Consider the following 21,542-nt stretch of genomic DNA (forward strand, 5'->3'; position numbering starts at 1 on the left):
GACACACAGTGCCACTGAGGCGTAGCCCCACCTGTACATGGACCCCTGCTGCAAGAGGATGTAGGCTTGGGTGAAATGTTGAGTTGAATTTGTTATTTCTGGATGAGGTGATGAAATGTTCTCTGCATTCAAACATTTAAGATGTTCTGGTTTTTAATTGCAGTCTTGTTCTTATCTGCTGGCAACACTGGCATTTATAATTAGACATTCAAGACAATGGAATATAATTTTCAGCCCTCTGCACTCACTCATGATAATTTACTGGTGATTTTTTTTGTGTTTCTTTGTCTTTTAATCAGTGTTAAAACTAATTACATCCACTGATATTTAATTTTGCAATAAATATAAAATATGATGAGGTCTAACTCACTGCACCATCTCCGCAGACAAAAGCTTAAAGGCTACAAGAAGCTGCTCCAACAGAACAAGAACGAAAAAAAAGTTTACGTCTTTCTTGTGCACACACAATCTATGACAGCAAACTACCTCCACTACAGCCAGTTATGAGTCAGCTGCAGCTAAAAATGTTCATTCTGTTGATTAATAACGACACAACCAAAGACAGAAGAGAAGCAGTCCGCATTTTGCACAAACAGATTAGAATGATATTTTAGAATCAGTGTTTAGATTAAGACAGCAGAGAGTCTCTGAGCAAGTCCTCCACAGTTACAGGATGCTGCGCTCCAGCCTGAGCATGAGTGGGGAAACAGAAACAGAAAGAGAAAGGCTATTTCCCATCTGGGATCAATGAAATGATGCATTATTAAAACAGCAGTAAGTACAGCACAAGATTGCTGTTATATATCTGTTCTAACTTGATGCAGCTGTTGATCAGCAGCAGTCACTTTGTCAGGTGCTGAGATCGGACATTTTAAAACTCACTTGCAGAGGAAAAAGAAACCAGAGACAGAGGGGGAAAGACATGCACCAAATGTGACTCATGAAACCACTGAGATGAGCTCTGCAATCAGTTTAAAAGTTGGTTTGGCAGCTTCCTCCTAAAATCAGCAACCATTATAAGGATGCTTTATGGGATTAAATCCACAGAGGTGTTAAAACTCACCAACTAAAGTTTGTCATGTCTAAATTTTTGCCAAAACCGACACTCTCCCATTATGAGACGATGAGCTTCCAAGCTCCTGTAGCAGCAGGTCTGATGGTGCTGACTGAAACTGCTCAACAATTACTGTCTTTCTGGGCGCTTTATACCGTCCACGGTCACATATAAAATCTTTTTACAACTTGCACAACAAAATGTGTTGTGTCTGTGTTTTGTAAAATGGAAATATAATTATAGATTTATGTAATGTTATGTGTTCTAATATCTGTGAGAAAATATAATAAAGCTGAATATTAAAAAACAAAATAAAAACACAATCACAAAGCTCTATACCAAAAAATAAACATAAAACTGAAACATGAGCAATATAAAAACATCCTATAAAATAAAAAAGGTTAAAAGAAGAAGACTGGAAGTGATGTTATAGTGTGTGTGTGTGTGTGTGTGTGTGTGTGTGGAGATCAATATGTATACGAGTGTTTCTGGTTCACCAGACGACTCCTTGTCTGCATCGCTAACTTTACCCTGATGAGTCCATGAGCAGAACAAATCAATGAGCGCTTCAGTGTAAGTTCAGCGTTTGATTCATGGCTTTAATAAGTTGCTGTTGGTGTTACAGAGGCTGCAAGTCCTCCACTCCCACAGTGTGCACAGACCTGAGTGTGATCACATACAGCCACACTGTGAACGGTGTGAATTCTCTCTACTGTAGTCTGTCACGTCGACCCTTCAGCTGTTTATGTAAGAAACTTGAGAAAGTCCTCTATTACCCCAACAGACAGAGGAAAATCTGATGTCATACCAGGAGGAAATTAGAACTGGTTTATGTTTGTACTTAAAATAAATTTATGGCCAATAATCAGGTTATATAAATGGACAGGTAATTACTGGAATGCCAGGACTGTGACTCAGAGAGGAACTGTTGTAAATTGTAATGATCAAAGATGGTTAGGTCCAGCAGCATTTACATTATATGAGTCAAAGGTGCTGGTGATATAAAGACGGATTAAAGTGATCGGTATTGTTTAAAGTGATTAAGGTCGTTTCCAAAAACAAGAAGCTGGAGCTGGAAGGCTCTCAGTATCCTGCTCACGCTAAAATTAGTCAGCAGATACTTTATCATTGACTAACTCTTTAAGTCTTTTTGGTTCCAGGTTTTAAAATGTGAGAAATTGCTGCTTTTCTTGGTCATATATCAGAGTAATTTGGGGGCGGGGGGTTGACTGTTCGGACAAACAAAACAAACAAAAAATAATATCTGAATACACTTTTGGCACCAAGACATTGTGGAGTGAACATTTTACAGATCAAATATAATAATAATCATAATAGTTAGCCCTGGTCAGCTGTAAGCACCAACAGTTTATAAAACTTCTCTTGCTGTAGGCCTGTTTCGTGTCTCATGCCGCCTAGTGGTCAAAATGCAACATTACGCCACAATAGCCAACGAGGAAACGAGCCATCTGTTGTCAGAACCTTACAATATATTTCTCAGAAACAGATAGCCACCTAGTGATTATTTACACTGTGTGTGTATTCTTAGCTCACTAACGGTGATTAATGCAGAGACTCTTCAGATGTTGGCTGACATTAGCTCACTTTAGCAAACCCCCCGGACATCTCATCGCTGATCATCTGGCTCCGTAGTTTGTTTTCATTCAGGCACAAAATCAATTTAAAGTCTAGTACCCTCACCATGACTGTAAAAGAATTAATGGCTGTTTATTCTCTGTTTCTGCTGCCAGGTGCCTCCGAGCTGGATTAACCTGCCAAGATCACGGACCTTGGAGAAGTCATTGTTTAAGGAAACCGGCCACGGTTTTCCTCCCAATATGGAGTTTTTTCCAACATAATCAGATGAAAGAAGGTCAGACACATAAAAATCCATGATCTAACGTGTCTTTGGTATCTGGTGTTGTCGGGTAACTGGAGCAATTATCTGACTTTCCAACTGTGCTTCACATTCCTATAAACTGTGACCTGCCGTGCTTTGTTGGTTGCTATGCCAACACTATGTGGAGGCAAAGCGAGCAGTGTGTTTCTTGTGTCTTGTATTTTTATACTTCTGGATGTACACACTCTCAAAGTATATTTTCTGTCATGTGTTGGGAACTGTTGCATAAGTGTGCTCATTACTGTGATGTTTAGTATCACAACTGTATAAATGCCACACATCTTCAAGAGGAAAGTTTAAGGGTAAGAAAGCCTACGCAGTTATTAAAGTGAGATGATTAATGTCGTAAAAATATGCACACACGACGATAATGAGTTCGCCACTGAGGATCTTTAAAATCGCAGTTTCAGAGTGAGGAAAGTTGTTGTGTTTCCCTTTTTCTTTTGGCTAAACTTTCTGTTATGTCACTAAATTTAAGGAGTGTTAACCCAGCTTCTGCTCCAACCAGCTTCTTCCAAAAAGTGTTGACTGGTAAGTATTTAAATGTGCTCACTCCATGCACCACGTGAGGTTTTGAAACATGATTTTTCACTTTAAACTTCAGCCTCAGACATGAAGTTGAGTGCTTTGACTTGTGAGTACACGGGGAACACTTGATCTGTTTGACCATACGTGGTCCCGGTCCAATTTTAACACAGCCTCGGTTAAATGTTTTATAAAAATCCATCATGCACATTTTAAATAAATTACAATTTTGAGCAGATTCTCAAACCACAACAGCTGCATCTCGGTCTTAATCCCATCTTTATGTAACTGAGACACAAAGGCCGTTTGGTGAGCGAAGAAAAAAATGTACACACACTGAAAAACGAAACATCTGGTGACATAACAAACTGAGACGACTGAGTGAACTAAGCAAATGAGAGAAGAAATGTAGAGAGAGATGTTGCATGAATACTTTTACTTGACCTTTCCCCAGGCTGCAAGTGAATATTCTATTTTTTCCCTTCACAGCATCAGTTTGATCAGTAAACAGTGGAGATGAAGATAAAAAATGAAGGGAGCCGCGAGTGACGCACCAAAACTCATGAGACAGATTCAGTTTTGTCGTTAATCTAACCACTGCCACACCCGTACGCCTTCTTCTAATGAATAGATTCCCGTGACATTTAGGCCTTCGTCATTTTTCCACATTCTGATAACAGATAGTTAAGGACTCAGCGATGAGGGAATGGAAAACAAGAGGGAGTGCTTGGATCTTCTTACTGGAAGCGACATGAAGCAAAATGATTTTATTGCAATTGGGTGATTAATTATACTAAATTGTATCACTGCACAGACACTGAGAGGTTTGGAGAGGCTGCCTGACCACCCAGGACTGGATCAGATGATGAGACACAAGCTAAAAAGACAAAAAAAAAGAAGACTAATAGCAAAAGGTTTCTGCCATTACTGTTTGTCACCCACTGACAGGGCCATTATTTTCCACTGCTCTGACACTGACTCCTCTCTGTCGTGTCTTTTCTGACCAATCACATCATAAATCACCTCACAGCGGTCACATTGCTGCAGGAAGTGCACACGTTTGTGTTTACTTTGAGTTAAAAAGTGTAAATGTTGCTTTTTCTCTTGTTGGAACTTTGTACAAGTCTCCGAGTTTAAAAGTCTCAAGGTTTAAAACTACAGTAGCTGTTGCCTTTTAAGTTGATATGGTGAACTTACTTTCAAACACTTTCAACATCCAGCAGTTACAGAGCAACTATCAGTCATGTGGAGTGGTGTTTGTCCAGTATTCGCCCTCTTTAACTCTGTTTGTGGTCTCCCCCACCTCCTGTCTGCTCTAACTGTGTCTGCCTGCTGTTTGCTGCTGAGCTGCTCGTGGACAGAGGCTTTTTTACTACGTTTTCTCTGAGAACAACTGCCTGCTGCGACCAAAAACAACACAGTGAGAGTGAACCAGAACAGTGAAGTTGTGGTCCAGACACACAGTCACATGACACACACCGTTACTATAAAACCAGTTATTACAGCTGCTTTAAAGAGATAAAGGACTCTATGGTATCCCAAGTCAATCAGATCAAACTTGCCACAAATAAAATACCAAAGTTTGGTGGGATTTAACGGTGGTTAACAAAAGAGAGATTGAGCTCATTAACATAAATTTGGTATAGGCCTCAGTGGGATTAAAGCCTCTAGCCCCAGCAGTGTTAATGTCTTGGTCTGTGCTGCAGCCTCTAAACCAGACTGAAAACCACAGGTTTAGGAAATTAAGTCTCTCACACAGTTTGAATTTATGGTGAAGGCCAGCGGACTGCCTTCTGCTCCTGCAACCTCCCAAAACAGAATTAAACTTTAATCAGAACAGAGAGCTCAGCAGGTACAGAGAGCTATTAAATAATTTTAACTAGAACTCAAATACTCACAAAGAGGGTATTAGAAAATACACAATGTGCAGAGTTCACTGTGCTGTTTGCACTTGAAGGTTGCCAGCTAAGGTAAAGACAGTGATAATGGGCGCCTGTATTCGCATTTAAACGTCTGAGGGTTAGAGACCATTGTTGAGGCTCGGAGAGATGGAAACTTGATTTAAATAATTTATTTAAGGCAACATAATGGTTCCATCTACGTGCATTTCAAACAACAAATGGAAAGAATCCCCTCACCTCAGACTGCCGGCTGCTGTTCATGTACTGTTTGTGTGAGACGCAGAGACACAGGGAAAGTGACTAAAGTCAAAACAGCATCTACTTTTTGTCTTGTGCTGCTGTTTCATGTGTCTGTGCCTCAGTTTCTGTCTTAATGTCTGAGCTAATATTTTAAAACAACATTATACTTCTTCTCATTAACAGACTTCAAAAGAGATTACAGTGGTTTCTGACAAATCAGAGCCTGTGACATGAAGCTGCTGTCAGAAAGATGTCTGTAAGAGCTTACCTTACTGAAGACATAATAAAGTATTCTAATAAAGTATTTCACAAAGATCAAGTCTTTGAATTTATCAGAGCTTTAAATACTGAACTGTCTGAGTCTGAGTGAAAGGTTGAGGTACTGACACTGAACCACAACGTCCCTGGTTCAAAATGCTGAATAGATGTTTTCGTTTTTAACTCCTCTGAGGATTTTTGGACTCAGATACAGTACGTCTCTGCTTCATTGACAGTGGACTGTGTATGTTACTGTTGTTTTTTTTGATTAATCAACTAATCATTAGTTTATAAAATGTCACAAAACATTAAATTCACAGATTTAAGAAGCTGAGACTAATGACTGCTTCTCTTTGTTTGAAGAATTAGAGAAACAGGTAAAGCTGAAAGTGATGTGCTGTATTTAGGTAACATGACACAGCAAAATATACACAAGGACTGATGTGTTGTTAAAATTCATTCCAGGAAGGTAATCAGGAGGAAATGGTTTAAAGAGAAACCCTGCCCTGTTACTCTGTGTGTCTTCTGGACAATGTGGAAGAGATGGAAAGACTCACTGATGAAAAACAGAAAAGTGGACTTCTTATAAAAACCCATCACAGACACTGGTAAAACCTTTGTATAAAGGCTGAGGTATATTTAGTTGTAACTGTTTCAGTATTTTAGATACTGTACTGTACGGTTTTTAAAAAAATCAGGAAATCAATTAAAACGGCTGCCAATTCCTTTTCTTGTTGATCGATCAATCATCTCATTTTCTCAGCGCTGATGTTATCTGATAGAAAAATTCATCTAAAAGAAGGCGAAGAAATTTCTTTTAAACAGTGGCAAAGGTTTTAGGGATGGGCTTTGAGTTGAGAACAACATTATACAATTAATTTACCATAAAATAACCACCTCAGAGTCACTGTGTTCACCGACTTGTAACAGGGAGACTGGAGCCTCTGTCAGACACCTGTTGTTGTTCTGTGTAACTCTGGTTTTTCAGGTATGATCTCCCTCTAACTGAGTGACAGTCAGCAGCTTAAACAGCTGGAATCAGGCCCAGAGAGTTCAGAGTGAAGCTGAACTGTAGATCAGTTAAAAAGACTTAAAAGCAGAGTTGGTGTTTGTTACAGAGACAGCACTTCCTGCTCCAGAAGCTGGGGATCATGGGTAATATACGCCATTTCAGCTCAGTGAGATTAAGCTTTTTTCCCTCTGTGCATGAAAACCACTTAACTCAGAGCCCAACAGAATGAATGACCACGTGTGGCTGCAGAGGGCGCTGCTGCTCAGTGATATTCTGCCGCTCTAACATCCTGCTGGTAACACTAACATATTGGTCATTTAATAAACCCCGACTGTGAATGAATTGGAGACGTCATGTGGAGGACAGTGAGCGATGAGAGCGACAGAGAGGGTTCAGACACAGATTCTACTGAGTGAGGGTTAGTGGCTAATCAGTGTAAATGAAAAGGCTTTTTATTATTCAGACCATCCAGAGAGGATCCATTTCTGATCTAATACCTTATCTCGATCCTCAGGGTCCCTTCAGCATCAGACCGTGGTCATTAGTTTGGGACACACACACACAGGCTGACATACACACAGCTCTGTACAAAGACACCCAGCCATTAAAGGACACAGCAGAGATACACACACACACACACACACACACACTCACACAAACGCACAACTGAAGGATATCGGGGTACTAATGTAATTATGAACTCTAAATGTTCCTGTGTTAATGCAGTTTAAACTGCCAGCAGTGGAGATCCATGCTAACTCAATAGTCAGGACATCAGACAGGAGACAGTGTGTGTGTGTGTGTGTGTGTGTGTGTGTGTGTGTGTGTGTGTGTGTGTGTGTGTGTGTATTTATGAGTATGTGCGTCAGAGATTTATTTGTCACTGTGTTTGTGTCGAGGTAAAAGGACTGGGATGGTCATGTGTGTCTCTGCAGCTTCTTCATGTCTCATCCTGTGTCTCTCATATACTGTACATTAAAGTGATGGCAGTTTAACCTGTTGCCAAGTGAAAGCCTGATGCAAACGCTGCAGGGATTAAATATGCAGAGAGAGAGAGAAATGTACTTATTTTACCTTCCATCTAAAATCACTGCTATAAATTAAATATCTCAATCATCATCTCTTATGCACAGAAACAGTTTAATACACTACGGAAAGATCATGAAGGAGACGTTTTTATGAAGTCAAGGAGATGGAGCGGTCTATAAAAATGGTTTTAAAAAACCCTCTTTCAATAATAATCTGACCAACAGTCTCTCTGAGTATCATCAGTGTTAATTTGTTCCAACTGTGCAGATAAATAAATGAATATCTGGCAAAAAGTTTTGCATACAGCCTCAGAGCAAACAGGAATTATTCAAGAGTCCCAGCTTACCCTCTGTCAGTCAACGCTTCTGCACATGTTAGAAAACTGGATAGCAGCAGAACAGAATTCACTATCAAACAACATTAAATGTTAAAACTGGTGCAAAAATATTGTAGTAATTTTCAGTTAGAACCAAGGGCAAACATGATGGTATCTTAAGGCTTCAGTGGCAAAGTAAGTTTTAAAATCCATCAGTGATGCAGCCTGTAAGAAATCAGAAAAACTTCTTCCTAACTTTTTAAACTCACCGCTGACTCTCTCTCTCTGCTCGTGCAGCTCTTTACAGAAACATGACGTCATGTCTGAATAAAGCTATAAGGAATATTAATGTTAAAAGTCGCCTGTGTCTGTGTCATAAATCAGCTCAGGTGTGGAGTCCACCTGTCTGTTGTTCCTCTGCAGATGGCTCATTACCCCGCGGTTCAACCCCCATCACTTCAGCCTGTTTTGACTGTTTCTGTAGAGAACTGCATGCTGGGAAATTACCCCAGTGACCATCCAAATGCTGCTAATTCCTCTCTGTGGCTGATAATGCCACCACACTCCCGTGGCTTAAATATAAACCTCGGAGTGTGGTGTAGGAGTTGTGATTTTATGACGTGATCGTCCACGGTAGCTTTGTTTTCATCAGCAAAGTAAAACAAGTGTTGTGGTGGTGGTTAGACAGTCAGGGTTGTGTGTTACTGGACTCACACAGAGCAAACACACACACACACCTAAACTGACTGTGCTGTAGTGTCTCATTGGGGTTAATTCTTTGCGTATAAAAACAAACACATAAAACACACCCACAGACTGCCAGCACTGATGAACAGAGTCCAACTCTTGTTGAGTCTCCCGTCCAAAACTACATCCAACGCTTACGACTCCCACACTGTAATAAAAAAAAGACTCCAACAGACTGATGCAGCACCATCATTTCTCTTAATAAATGACACTCCAGCACAGGTTAATGTATTCACTGCATCAAGTGGGAGCCTGACATAAGTCTGCTGCTCCTCACATGAGCCCTCAGGCTCATGGTGAAAAGGTAAATACATTTACCTTTTCACCATTTTAAAATGCATCGTGGTTGCAGCAGTTACGTCTGATCCACACTACTCCGGAGGTTTTGAGCCCCTAAAACGGAAACTTTAGTTTGAAAACTCTGGGCAAGCAGAAACTTCCTGACTGAGTCTCAATCAGTCGTGACTTTTGTTTTAAAATGAAAACGTGTGGACGTAGCCGGGGACACCTCCGCTGATGTCTGCACTATTAATACCAAACACATCACAACAGGTCCAATGGCTCCTCTAAACGCAGCCAAGAAACGTGGTGTTTCTGATGCCAGAATTTAGAGGACACTACTAGTGTTGAAAAAAATCGACTTGTTTAATTGTGGATTCAGTTTCATTAATGTGTTAAGTTAGAGGTTTCCTGAAAAAGCTGCCTCAGTGTATCTCTTCTCTTCTTCTGTTATCTTTGGCTTTGTTGGTTTTTCTCTCTTTCTTGCAAAAAGATCTTGATCGCAACAAGATTATTTACTAAAAAAGAAACTGTGAGAAAGTGAAAGGGGGAAACTCATAATAACACTACAGTGAATCTCAATGTGTCAAAGGAAACAGAGAGTGAACTCACAACCTATCAGCCAATAAAAGAAAAAAATCCACAACAGAAAACCAGCAGAGCTCAGGAGGTGATGAAAGTTCATCTACAGATTCTTTTCCTTTCTGAACAAACATTACTTGCTATTAAAGAAGTGAACAAAAAACAGAACTTTGAAAGTCATTAGACCCTGCTGCTGGTGGTTCATTTCCTTCCCTGTAGTTCATTTCCAAGAAGATAAAGCTGCCTCTCTCTCACACACACACACAGACACACACACACCGGTGATCCTCCAGTTCACAGGTGAGTCAGGGAACCTCAGTCAGAGTGATGGTCACACTCTGCCCTCTAGTGGATAAAAAACCTTTCACAGAATTCACAGATTCTTTGCCTTATTTCAGTCACACCCTCCATCTCTGCTTCCTGTGGCTGCAGCACCTGCTCTGCATGTTTTACCTGCTCAAGTCTGCACACTTGAGCTTGGAGAGTTATTAGATGTCTACACTGCTACATATGGATGCGGGGAGAGAAACACAAAACGTAAACGATATTTTGATTTTTACGTTTTTCTTGGTGTCATGTTGCTTTAGTAATTCAGTCATGATGTGACACTAATCATTTCAGACCTAGTGCCGGTTTGTTCCTTATCCACTGGTTCCTCTTAAAGGTGATGACCTGTACATGTGTAACACATCTCTACACATGTATATGTACCTTTCTGGTTTCATTATTATCATTATATTCAATACAGAATTTAAGGCTGTGCAATATAAAAATGTAATCTCAGTTTGTGACTGTGATTACAGGAACTTACTTTTCATTGTTCCGGCTTCCTCCTCGTCCTCATCATCAGAGTTGATGACCATGGTGCCCAGCTGCAACTGCATGGTCCCCGTGTCCTCGTGTTCGATCATGGTCCGCGCCGTGCTGCCGATTGAACCGGCGGCCCGGATGGTTCCCGAGTCTCCTGTCCCCGCCCGAACCATCGTCCCCTGGTCAGTCTCATCCTCATCCTGACACACACAGGCAGAAAGTAACGTCTTTTAAAAAACAATTCTAGTAAAATGTTGATTTGTTTATGTCCAGAAAAAACTAAAATTCACAGTTTTTCTACATTACATCAGGATGTAGATCAGAAAGTTTTGCATCAGTCTCAACTCCAGTGCTTGACCACTACTACAGCAGAAGACGACTTCTTTATATTTTTATGATTCTTTGTGTCTGTACCGAATTGTCGTCATCTTCTGCGTCCTGTTCTCTCTGCTCTGCCTCCTCTTGTCTCTTCAGTTTGATCTCCATGGCGTCTGTGATCAGGGCTCTGAGGATGGAGTTGGGCTTGGCTGACTTGATGAATGGATGCTGAAGGGGTGAGAGACAACGAACGAGAGAGAAAGATCAAACTGATGAGAAGAGAAAGGTGCCGACACATTTTTCATTTTCCTTACACATGCACTCATACAAGGAGAATTTTAATGGCTCTAGGTATAATATGCAACTCTTCTGCATTAAAATGTCAGAAAACATCTAGACGTGTTATATATTTTGTTGAATTGTGTGATTGTATTATCCCAAATGTTTCCAGCAATTTTCACAGAGATAAATCTAATTAGCAGAGTTACACACATCATCAGGGCTTTACCAGAGAACATACAAAAGTTGTTTGTATTTAGTTCAGAGGAAAAAAGATCAGAGAGGGAAATCTAATTTTAAGCATCAGTGTGTACAGACTACTTTAAAGCAGATGTGTGTGTCAGTGGTTGGCGTCAAACTGAGGAACTCTTCACAGAATGATTTAAAGGGTTGAATTAATTTTTTTCCACTTTAAGAAACCGTACAATGAAAGAATAATGAGACCACATGAATTTGTTAGGTAATGTCTTTCTGTGAATTGTTTATTTATTCATCTATGTTTCTCTTTTCTTCTTCTAAGTCTTTGCTTATCAAGTAACTGCATTGGAAATTGCGGCAGGAATAAAAAGATTTTTCTTGAAACTGTTTTATTCTGTGTTTTAACCAAGTTAAATCACTTCGGTTTGTTCTGGAAGAGGACAAGACCTCCGAAAGAAAATGATATATTGTGCATTTAGTTTGATTTTGACTTCAACGAACCATCTGTAATTTTGTGGATGTGTTTTCATGGTTTGTGACCAAATACGGACAAACATTACTTCATCTACTCTACATGGAGTTACCTGTAACAGCTGTGTGGCAGTCGCCCTGTGTTCTGGGTTTTTCACCAAACACTGGCTGACAAACTCTCTAAATGCCTGAGACCACAGGCCTGGGTTACGAAACGTCGGAGGAGGGTTGGTGGGAATCATGAAGATCGCCTGGAGGAGGAAACAGAAGAGTGTCCAAGATGGAGGCCATAAAATCAGAAAACACATTTCCAGTCAAACTTAAACTGTTTCACTCAAACACTTTCTGTCTTCACAAAGGGAGTTGACCCTCTAACATCCACACCGTACTTCCTCTTCACATTTCTCACTTTAACTCTCACACTTAAACACAAGCACCTTCTTCCACACACTCAGACAATGAACACACTCCCTCACCCTCATGGGGTGTATGTCGGCATAGGGCGGCTTCCCCTCAGCCATCTCTATAGCCGTTATCCCCAGAGACCAGATGTCAGCCACGCAGTTGTAGCCGATCTCCTGTATGACCTCTGGAGCCATCCAGAACGGCGTGCCGATGACAGTGTTTCTCTTCGCCATGGTGTCCTGAGGAAGAAAAGAGGAGAGAGAATGAACACGGTGGAAAAACCTAAAAGAAAGAGAGGAAAGAAAACTTACAGTTCAAGATGACACCATGCAAATCTTCTAAATCTGCTGTAGTGCTGTTGGGGTGTGATCCTACTTTTCTCTACTTGTACCTAAACTTGGGGGGATCAGGCGATACAGAGCACCGAGTGCTGTTCATCCTCTGCTGAACTGCTGATATCTGTCTACTGTTTCTGAGTTATAAATGCATCATCCAGGTTTAGGTCCAACGTAGCAGAACACTTTAAGGTACGTGTCTGTATTTCCCTAAAACTAAATACGGAAAAATGTTGGTACTGCAGAAATAAATAGCAAAAGAATCACCTGATCTGGAGTCACAAAACAGTGACTCCAGATCAGTTCTTCAAAACACTGTTAATAATAAAATAAGGTGATGTGTTTTCACTGACATTACAATCAGTAGTAACACTCGTCCTTTTCCTACTATGACAAGTCCAAGTGTCTGCTGTGAAGAACGTGTCTATGATCATTTTTTATCATTTAACATTAGTTTCCTTACTGTGAGTTGCCCAGCAACTCCGAAGTCGGCCAGTTTGGCCTGACCCTCCGTGTTCAGCAGGATGTTTCCTGCTTTGATGTCTCTGTGGATCTTCCTCATGAAGTGAAGATACTCCAGACCCTTCAGAGTCGACTGCAAGATGGTGGCGATCTCCTCTTCTGTTAGCTGCAGCACAAACACACACACATGCAGACACATCAACACAAACTTCAGTGCACTATACAAACTGTGTATATGAGTGTGTGTGTTTGTGTGTGTGTGCCTCTGAGTATTGTATTACCGTCTTGTTGCGTATTCGAATGATATCAGACACTGATCCGGCTCCACAATATTCCATGACGATCCACAGGTCACTGTTTTTGAAGTAGCTGCCGTAGTACCTCACGACATGAGGACTGAACACAGACAGAAAACCACCGTCACTTTTAATTCACTTCTGCCAGTTTTTTCTAAATAAAAACACTGAACGTGATCCTCTTCGTGATGTGAGCAAAATTCTAGTTGTTGTTGTAGTGACAGCACTGCAGCACAACGTTACCCTGTCTCCAGAAACTCATGTTTTTGTGAAAATAAAGTAACAAAAATAAAATAGTTTCTGTACTTCAGCCCTTCTGTTTACAGTCATAACCCTGGTCTAAGTCAATCAAGCAATCCCAAACAAAACCACAAGTTTTTGTGCATTTTCTTCATGACAACACGTTTAGTGAACTAAAGCTTAAGTGTGTTTTGTTCAGTGGAAACTTGTGGTGAAAATGGTGTCAAGTTTTTTTGCATTTCTCATCTCAAAAATACCCCAAAATCCACAGAGCAACTTACATGCTTTGCACCGACAGGATCAGTAGACTTATATATAGTAATATACTGTATAATGTGTCACGGTTCAGATCAAAACACACGAAAAGTTCATAGGAAAAAGAGACACATTCCATCAACAGAAATTCACAGGTGACACATTAACTGTATTTATCATTTATGGTTGATTATGATGTAATGATGTGTCACTGCCTCACATGCCATCATAAGCTTTTATTCATATAAATGGCAGCTTATTAACATGGGTGATTTCTAACATCATCACTCACAGCTTTTCTATGTAAACAGACTGGTTTTAAAGTAAAACTGAAACCTTCAGACTCTGTCTCTGCCTTTGTTTGGAGAGCATCACACTGTGCAGAGTACAAACCTGAGCAAACATATCTATCACATGTGACTGTTGAGGACTTGGTTAGTTTACTATAAATAAACAGTGATTCCCCTAAAAGTTTCTGAAGCAACGGTCATTTAGTCTGAAGCAGCGGAGGGTGTTGGCTGCTGGGAAACCCCCCAGAAAATCCTGATAACAGACTGTTTGTGAGTCTTGTTCGCACACAGAGTCACTCTGGACAGAAAGCATGTGCCAGATAAAATAGTGACTGTAAAGCAGTCGTGTCTGTCTGGTTGTTATTTGTGATTGTCAGCACAAATATGCAAAAACAACTGAACTGATTTGCACCACGTTTGATGGAGGGATGCGTCACTGGCCGGGGACAGGAGGGTATTTCTCTACAGTTTCTCAGGAAATAAAATGTTTGAATCTTAATGTCAAAAAACAAAGCGACAGACGTGTAGGATTGTTTGGTCTGGGCAGAGGGATGTGGTCTACTGAGTTCTATTCTAGTTTGAGGTAATCTATGGCTCAAACGCCCACCTCTGTAAAAGATGAGTGTGTGAGCTTTGACCACATCAGTGACTCTGTTACCAGCTTTGTCAATATTATAGTCACTCTCCATTTCACATAAACCACAAATACCTGTTACACTGCTGCATGATGGAGATTTCCTTAATGATCTCCTGAAGATCAGACTCCACAGGAACCTGTTTGATGGCCACGATCTCGCCCGTCTCTTTATAATTGGCTTTAAACACACAGCCGTACGACCTGCAGAGACACACACACACAGATGTTTAACATAGAGTATCATTACGGTAAAATCTGTCAGACAGCAGCTGTGAACATCTGAATTTACAGCATGAATTCTCTGTAATTCCAGCATAAAAGCAAAAAGATGAAATAAAGAACTAAAATAAAAGCCTGGGTCAAATGATTTAAGTTTACACTTATTTTTAAAGGTTTAATCTAACAGCTAATTACACAGATTTATGGGCTGTTTTCACACAAATACTTATTTTACAGATTCATCTGCCTCACTAAGACTACATGAAATCTTTATCTTATGATTAAAATCCCATTAAAACTAGTACATCCTATGAGTCCAGTCCAGTGTAACCTGCAGGAGGAAATGAGTTCCTGGTGTCTTTACAGCAAGGGTCCTCTTAACACCAACATAGCATGATCTCTGTGTAAAACAGACTTAAGCTGCACAAATCTGCCTTAATGTTTCACTTGTAGAAAAAGACCTGACCTGCTGTTATTATCTCAGGGCAAAATGAAGGAGTGGAATAAAAGCAAAAAAAGGCAAAAACTAAATCAGGATCAGGAGCCAACAGTCCTCGGTTCATGTGGTTTTTTTTTGTGCCAGGCTTTTCACGCATGAGGAACTAAAGGCTATCAGCTGTCAGCATCTGTCACTGTAGATGTCCCTTCCTGGAACTGGTCGGGATTATTATATAGTTAGTAGTTTGTTCTGCACAAATTAAATAAAAGGCAGAAAATATTCAAAAGGTGCTCACAGGGAATAAAACACTGAACAGGTGTTGATATATACGTTTCATTATGATGAGTTCACTGACACTGGAGATCACTGAAAAGTTCAACCGTAACACACACACACACACACACACACACACACACACACACACACACACACACAGCGTCAATCAGTCACTCAGAACAGGAAGTGTGTTGAGACACAGGATATGAAGAGGCAGTGTTTATGTTGATATGTTGGCACCAGAGGAGGAGGAGGAGCGTCACGCTAACGAAGAGGGGGAAGAAACGAGGCAGAGATCGAGAGAGAGATAGAGGGAGGGGCAGAGGACGGGTGGATGGGAGAAAAGTTGATTAACACAAACACCAAGATCCCATTTAAACACTGTTACGTCCCATTTATCAGGACTGTGTAACGCCGGTGTGTCACCCAGGCATCTGAGGGACTCACCCTTCACCCAGCTTCTCCAGGACATCAAAGACTTCCTCTGGCTGCTTAGTGAGACTGTCCTCGCTCAGCTTCTTCAGCTGCTGTCTGCAACGACAGAGAGACACAGACATGTTGGCGGGGGAAAATGGACAGGACAGGAAGAGAAATCAAACAGTTAAACTGCAGCTTTTTCATGTAGATGTTTCAGGGTGGAGCTGCAGCGAATTCAGTCCAAGGTGACATCTTCAAATATTTTGTGTTGCCTGATCGACAGGATAAAACCTAAAGATAATCAGTTTACACATCTGAACTGTGTTGGAGAGGAACTGGTTGTAAATTCTGCTTTGAGAAGAAAATGATAACTTTTCCTGATTGAAGCTGCAGACTCCCGTTCTAACGCAGTGATGAGATAAAGCATGAAAAAAGATTTTCTCTTTTGTGAAAATCACAGCAAGTACAGTCTGCTGAACACCTGTCGCTCTGTGTAACTTTGGTTTTTCAGGTACAACCTCCCTCTAACTGGGTGATATCAGTGGATTAAACTGCTGGAATCAGACAGAGAGTTCAGAGTAAAGCTGAACTGTAGATCAGTTAAAAAGAGAAGTCATTAAACACCAGCGTTTATCTCTGATATCCAGCCTGGAAACTGACGGAAATATCAAGAATTATTAACAGATTTTGGTGTTTGTTACAGAGACAGCACTTCCTGCTCCAGAAGCTGGGGATTGTGGGTAAAATACACCATATGGCCATTTAATAAATTACCACTCGTGGCTGCAGAGGACGCTGCTGCTCAGCAAAGTTACATTATGATGCTTTAAAAAGGAACCAGTCATTATCACCAACAGTTATTTTTGATTTTCTAGTTTCTACAGTCAGGATGTGCTGATTTAATAAATCAGAACCAGGGAGAATATTTAATTCATCCTCTTTTTGGGTGTAGCTGTCCGACCTTTGCTCTCTCCTGAAATGTGAGCAGCACTACAAAACCACTCCAGATGTTTGATAAGAGACAAAAATAGTGTCAAACAAAAATAGATTCAGACACGTCCCAGACGCAGCCTGTGATGCAGCCGCTCTTAGGATGATTGCAGGAAGAGGGAAGGAAATGTCAAATTAAAACCAGCGTTAAATCAAAGACGCCTGAATCTACTTCAGAGTGAAACTATTGATGGTTTTATCTAACCCAGGAGTGTGTGAAAAAAAGTTGGTACGCAGAATTATTTAAAGAAGAGTAGCTGGTGGAGACAACAAGAGGAAATTATCTCATTCAGCCAAGGCAACTCTGCTAAAAATGATGTATTCTTGTGAAATCAACTTGGAAAACTTCTTCCCTAATTTGGAAGTTATCCATCTCAGGTGACGTAAATAACATCAGGTCATGGAGGTCAGTTTTAAAGTTTACATAAGAGCAGATGTGAGTCAGTGCTGCGCTGTGAGTGGTCCTCATGCTGCAGGAGTACAGCAGCATTAAAACAGGGTGGGGCAGGTTATCGATGGGGCAATTACACTATGATCAATATACTGTTGAGTAATAAGAGGAAAATGTAGCAGGGAGCTGTAGTTTAAAATCCTGAAACCTGAATCAGAAAAATGAAACATACATGCACAGAGAATGGCTCAAACTCCATATTTAATGACCTGAAAGCTCTAAACGACGACTGCTGTCACATCTTCTTGTCAGTCTGTTGATAACAGAGCTGATTTCTCAGTGCGTCTCTGACTTTCTTTAAACCCTCTGAGCTGTGTTTTATTCTCTGCCCTGAACGGCTGTGAACCAGGCTGCCCGGCGTATCGACTTCAAGCCACAAACCACAGAAGACAGAGAGCTGAGCATTGAGATGCTAATCTACCGTAGCAGCCCATAATCTACATTTCAAGTGGACTCTGTGAACTTCTATAAAACGCATGTGTGTATCTGCAGCGGCTAAAACTACTGAACACACCGAATGTTTACATTACTAAATTTAAAATGCCCTGTGTTTTCCCTCAGCTCCCTCGGTTTCTTGTTATTTTTCTATTTCTGACAGAAGCACAGTCACAGTACTTCAGACCTGACTCCTACTCCGCTGCTTAGAACATTCGAGGAAAAGTTACAGCTACACACTTTACATATTAAATACAAAGACAGGAGTTCCCCTGGAGGAGAGACTTTACATGTAGGATGTCATTAAATATGTTAATGTTCTGATGTTTGACAAGGAGAGACGACAAAACTAAGAGACGAGGAGACGGACATCAGTGTGACGAGTCTACACAGAGCTGTCACCATCATGACGTTTTAGTTGATGATTACTGAACAGATCATTTCCATTTAATCCCTGTTCATGTTATACCACTATTATTGAATCAGTCTAATCATAGTTTAATAACACTCACACACCTTGTGATCTTAGTCCTCACTGATATGTTTTAGTTTTAAAAGACATCACTGCTGGTCAATCACTACAGCCTCTAAATTATATTATTCAACAGCTAAATTAACAGACCAATATTTGGCACAAAAGTTATCTCAAACTAAACAATCTGGATGACTTGTATTGCGTTGCTCTTGGCCGTGTTAAACAAATGTCCAAAGGCTGAAGACCTGAAGACTGCAGCCTTAAATCAGGTTCACGAGGAGACACTGGAGAAGTGAGTGAATGTGATGTGTTTTAATGGCATCCTCCTGATAAGTGGACAGAAAAGGAACAACTCAGTTCCTACTGTCAAACACACACCGACCAGACCGAGCTGACAAACCAGTTTTTCACACTCAACTATGAACAGAAAGTGCATCCTGTTCAATAACACATCCATATCAGACGATACGAGACCATAAAAAACTACATAATCAGGTGTACTTTTATTTCAAGTGTCATTATCCCACAGATTTCACTTATTTCCAACAGTTTTGCAGTGGTTCCTTCTCTAAACCTTTAAATCCTCACACCATTTGACTTATTTTACTTGCATAAAAACTAAATAATAATAATAATAATCCAGGTTTCTCACAGTTTTAATAGCACAGGTGGTTCCTGTACGTCTGGAACAAAGATTACCACCTCTAACATCAGAAAACATTTATACTGTTTTGTCAAATTAAACAATAACCTTCAGGGGAAAAGGGGAAATTAACTGAACTGATGATGAGACGTAGCAGGATCTGAGGGGGCTTAACACCTCGGCTAAACAAGTTCCTGGGGGAAACCCTAACTGCACCTGCGACTACTTTCATTATCAATTAATCAACCAAGTATTTCTTTTATCAACTAATCGGTAATTTTTGTCTAAAATGTCAGAAACAATTGAAAAGTGGCAAGTACAGTGTACCCATCCACCTGTGAACAGCTGCAGCAATGTGATCCACGCTCCACGTCAAAGTACGTCCGCTAAAGATTTTGACAGGCTCAGATTGTTCTCCTACAGAGACAGAGCTTTTAGATCCTTTTAGTTTATCCAGAAACATCAGTACATATCACCACCAGACTCCATTGACAAAAACAGGAATTTTACAGAGCAGAACACGGGGGTTGCTGGAACACAGCTGCTTATATCTGTTTGTTTGTTTGTGTTATGGTGTGGTACTTTTTGCAAACCACTACATATGAAACAAGTTGCCATTTCCCTGGTATCACCCACAGTATCACTCTTTCCGGTGGCCTAATTTTTCCGCCACAAAGCCGAAGCTGTGGTTACTGATGCCTTCCTCACCTGTCAGCCAACAGACCAGTGTGACAGATACCTGATGGACATTACTGCACCTGAACCCGCTCTGAGCTGGTTTACTTAAACCGATCAAGATTAAAGCAGCTGAGCCGAGATCAACAAACAGAGTTATGGCATTAAACTGGATCACAAACACTTCGATAGTGACAAATCCAGAGGATTAGACACAACAGATCAAGACCACACAGGCAGGACTTATATATGACAGAAAGCTATTTTTATGAATGTCGAAGAAACAAATAAGAAATAGAGGAGTTAAGAAGTGGTTTTATTATAATAGAGGTCTGCGTCTAACAATTAATTTCAATCTAAGTTACTGTTTTTTTCTGTAAAATGTCCCGTCATTTCCCACAGTCCAAGCTGACGTCTTCAGATGTCTAAAATTTAAAATATATACTTAGTTTCATATACAGTCTGCTTATCCAGTAACCTGCAGTTATGTGAGCCCAACACTTTGATTAACATTTAAATCTGCTTATAACTACATTATAGTCTGATAGAGAACATTTGTTACATGATTATACATGATTAGCAAAGGAACTTTAAAGTAAAATCCAATAAAAACGCCAATTACTGATGTAAAATTTAGGATTTCGGGATTTTAATGTTGCTTTGTCTTGTGTTTTCTCTTTTAATTTGATTTTTTGGGACCAGGTTGGAAAGACGTTTTTCTATAACCTTCAAAAATGAGGATTAATCGCAGGACTGTAGTATTAAACTGTAATTTGAGTGGTTTTATTCATCTTTTTATACAGTAGGCTGCAGCTGTGTGAGCCCTTACTGAATTCATTAATAAACACTTATATCTTCTTCTAACTATATTATATAAATACATTTATTATGTTTATATAGTACTTTTAAAAAAAAGATAAATAAGGGAACTTAAGGTCAAGTGTTGAGATGTCATGACAAATCCGTGACCCTGGTCCATGACTCAGTCCTAACCTGGCCCCTGCCGTTTTACATTAACATCCCATTATTCAAACGGTTTTATCTGACACTCGGTTATATAAGATTATCTGTCTTTCTCTCAGACTGACCGTGTATTTAAGTTGTTTATCAGGGTCGTTTTCAGCCCCGCAGCCAGCAGCTAACTTCACACTACACATGTAAAGTCAATGAGGATGTCACACATCTCAAACCTGTCTGTTTTTAATCTCAGCATAACGTTACCTCCGAGGGTGATTCCTCATCTGCACTTTGTCCTTGTTCTCCATGTTGTCCTCCCGTGTGTTTACCGGCTCCTTCCCGTCGTCTCTGCTCAAACTTAAACCGAGTTTTGCGAACGATTCAAACTAACAGTTACCGCCGCCTGCTAACAAACGTTAGCAGCAGCAGCAGCTAGCTTAGCCCGTTCAGTCACCGCCGCGATAAAATAAAAATAAAATAAAACAACAGCGCGTCTTGTTCGTCATTCTGTAAAACGGGGTTCAACACGGTGCGCACACTTCGCCGAGCTGCCGTTTCCCCGCCGCCTGGGTTCATCCTGGACAACTTTGGACTTGTTTGACAAACCGCTCGGCGGAACGCAGCGACAGCCCGAAGAAACCAGGAAGAGTGAAGGCGAGGGAGGCGGTGCAGACAAAGGCTGCAGTACCGAGCAGCGGCCGGGAGGGGGCGCCAAACACACACACC

General features: G+C 40.6%; 1 protein-coding gene across 1 annotated transcript in view; it reads right to left on the bottom strand.

Moving 5' to 3' along the window:
* LOC108901469 (serine/threonine-protein kinase 4) overlaps nucleotides 1-21,469 on the bottom strand; it is a 31,919-nt gene extending 10,450 nt beyond the window's left edge. The window contains exons 1-9 of the mRNA XM_018702939.1: nucleotides 21,081-21,469; nucleotides 16,221-16,304; nucleotides 14,912-15,040; nucleotides 13,403-13,517; nucleotides 13,123-13,287; nucleotides 12,396-12,563; nucleotides 12,033-12,170; nucleotides 11,068-11,199; nucleotides 10,655-10,853 (exon numbers count right to left, since the gene is read on the bottom strand). Of these exons, the coding sequence (XP_018558455.1) occupies nucleotides 10,655-10,853; nucleotides 11,068-11,199; nucleotides 12,033-12,170; nucleotides 12,396-12,563; nucleotides 13,123-13,287; nucleotides 13,403-13,517; nucleotides 14,912-15,040; nucleotides 16,221-16,304; nucleotides 21,081-21,124 (1,174 nt within the window). The 5' untranslated portion in view covers nucleotides 21,125-21,469. The remainder of the gene's footprint in view (nucleotides 1-10,654; nucleotides 10,854-11,067; nucleotides 11,200-12,032; nucleotides 12,171-12,395; nucleotides 12,564-13,122; nucleotides 13,288-13,402; nucleotides 13,518-14,911; nucleotides 15,041-16,220; nucleotides 16,305-21,080) is intronic.
* Nucleotides 21,470-21,542: the final 73 nt, after the last annotated feature.

Source organism: Lates calcarifer, linkage group LG12 (assembly GCF_001640805.2).
Source record: "Lates calcarifer isolate ASB-BC8 linkage group LG12, TLL_Latcal_v3, whole genome shotgun sequence".
Lineage (NCBI taxonomy): Eukaryota > Metazoa > Chordata > Actinopteri > Centropomidae > Lates > Lates calcarifer.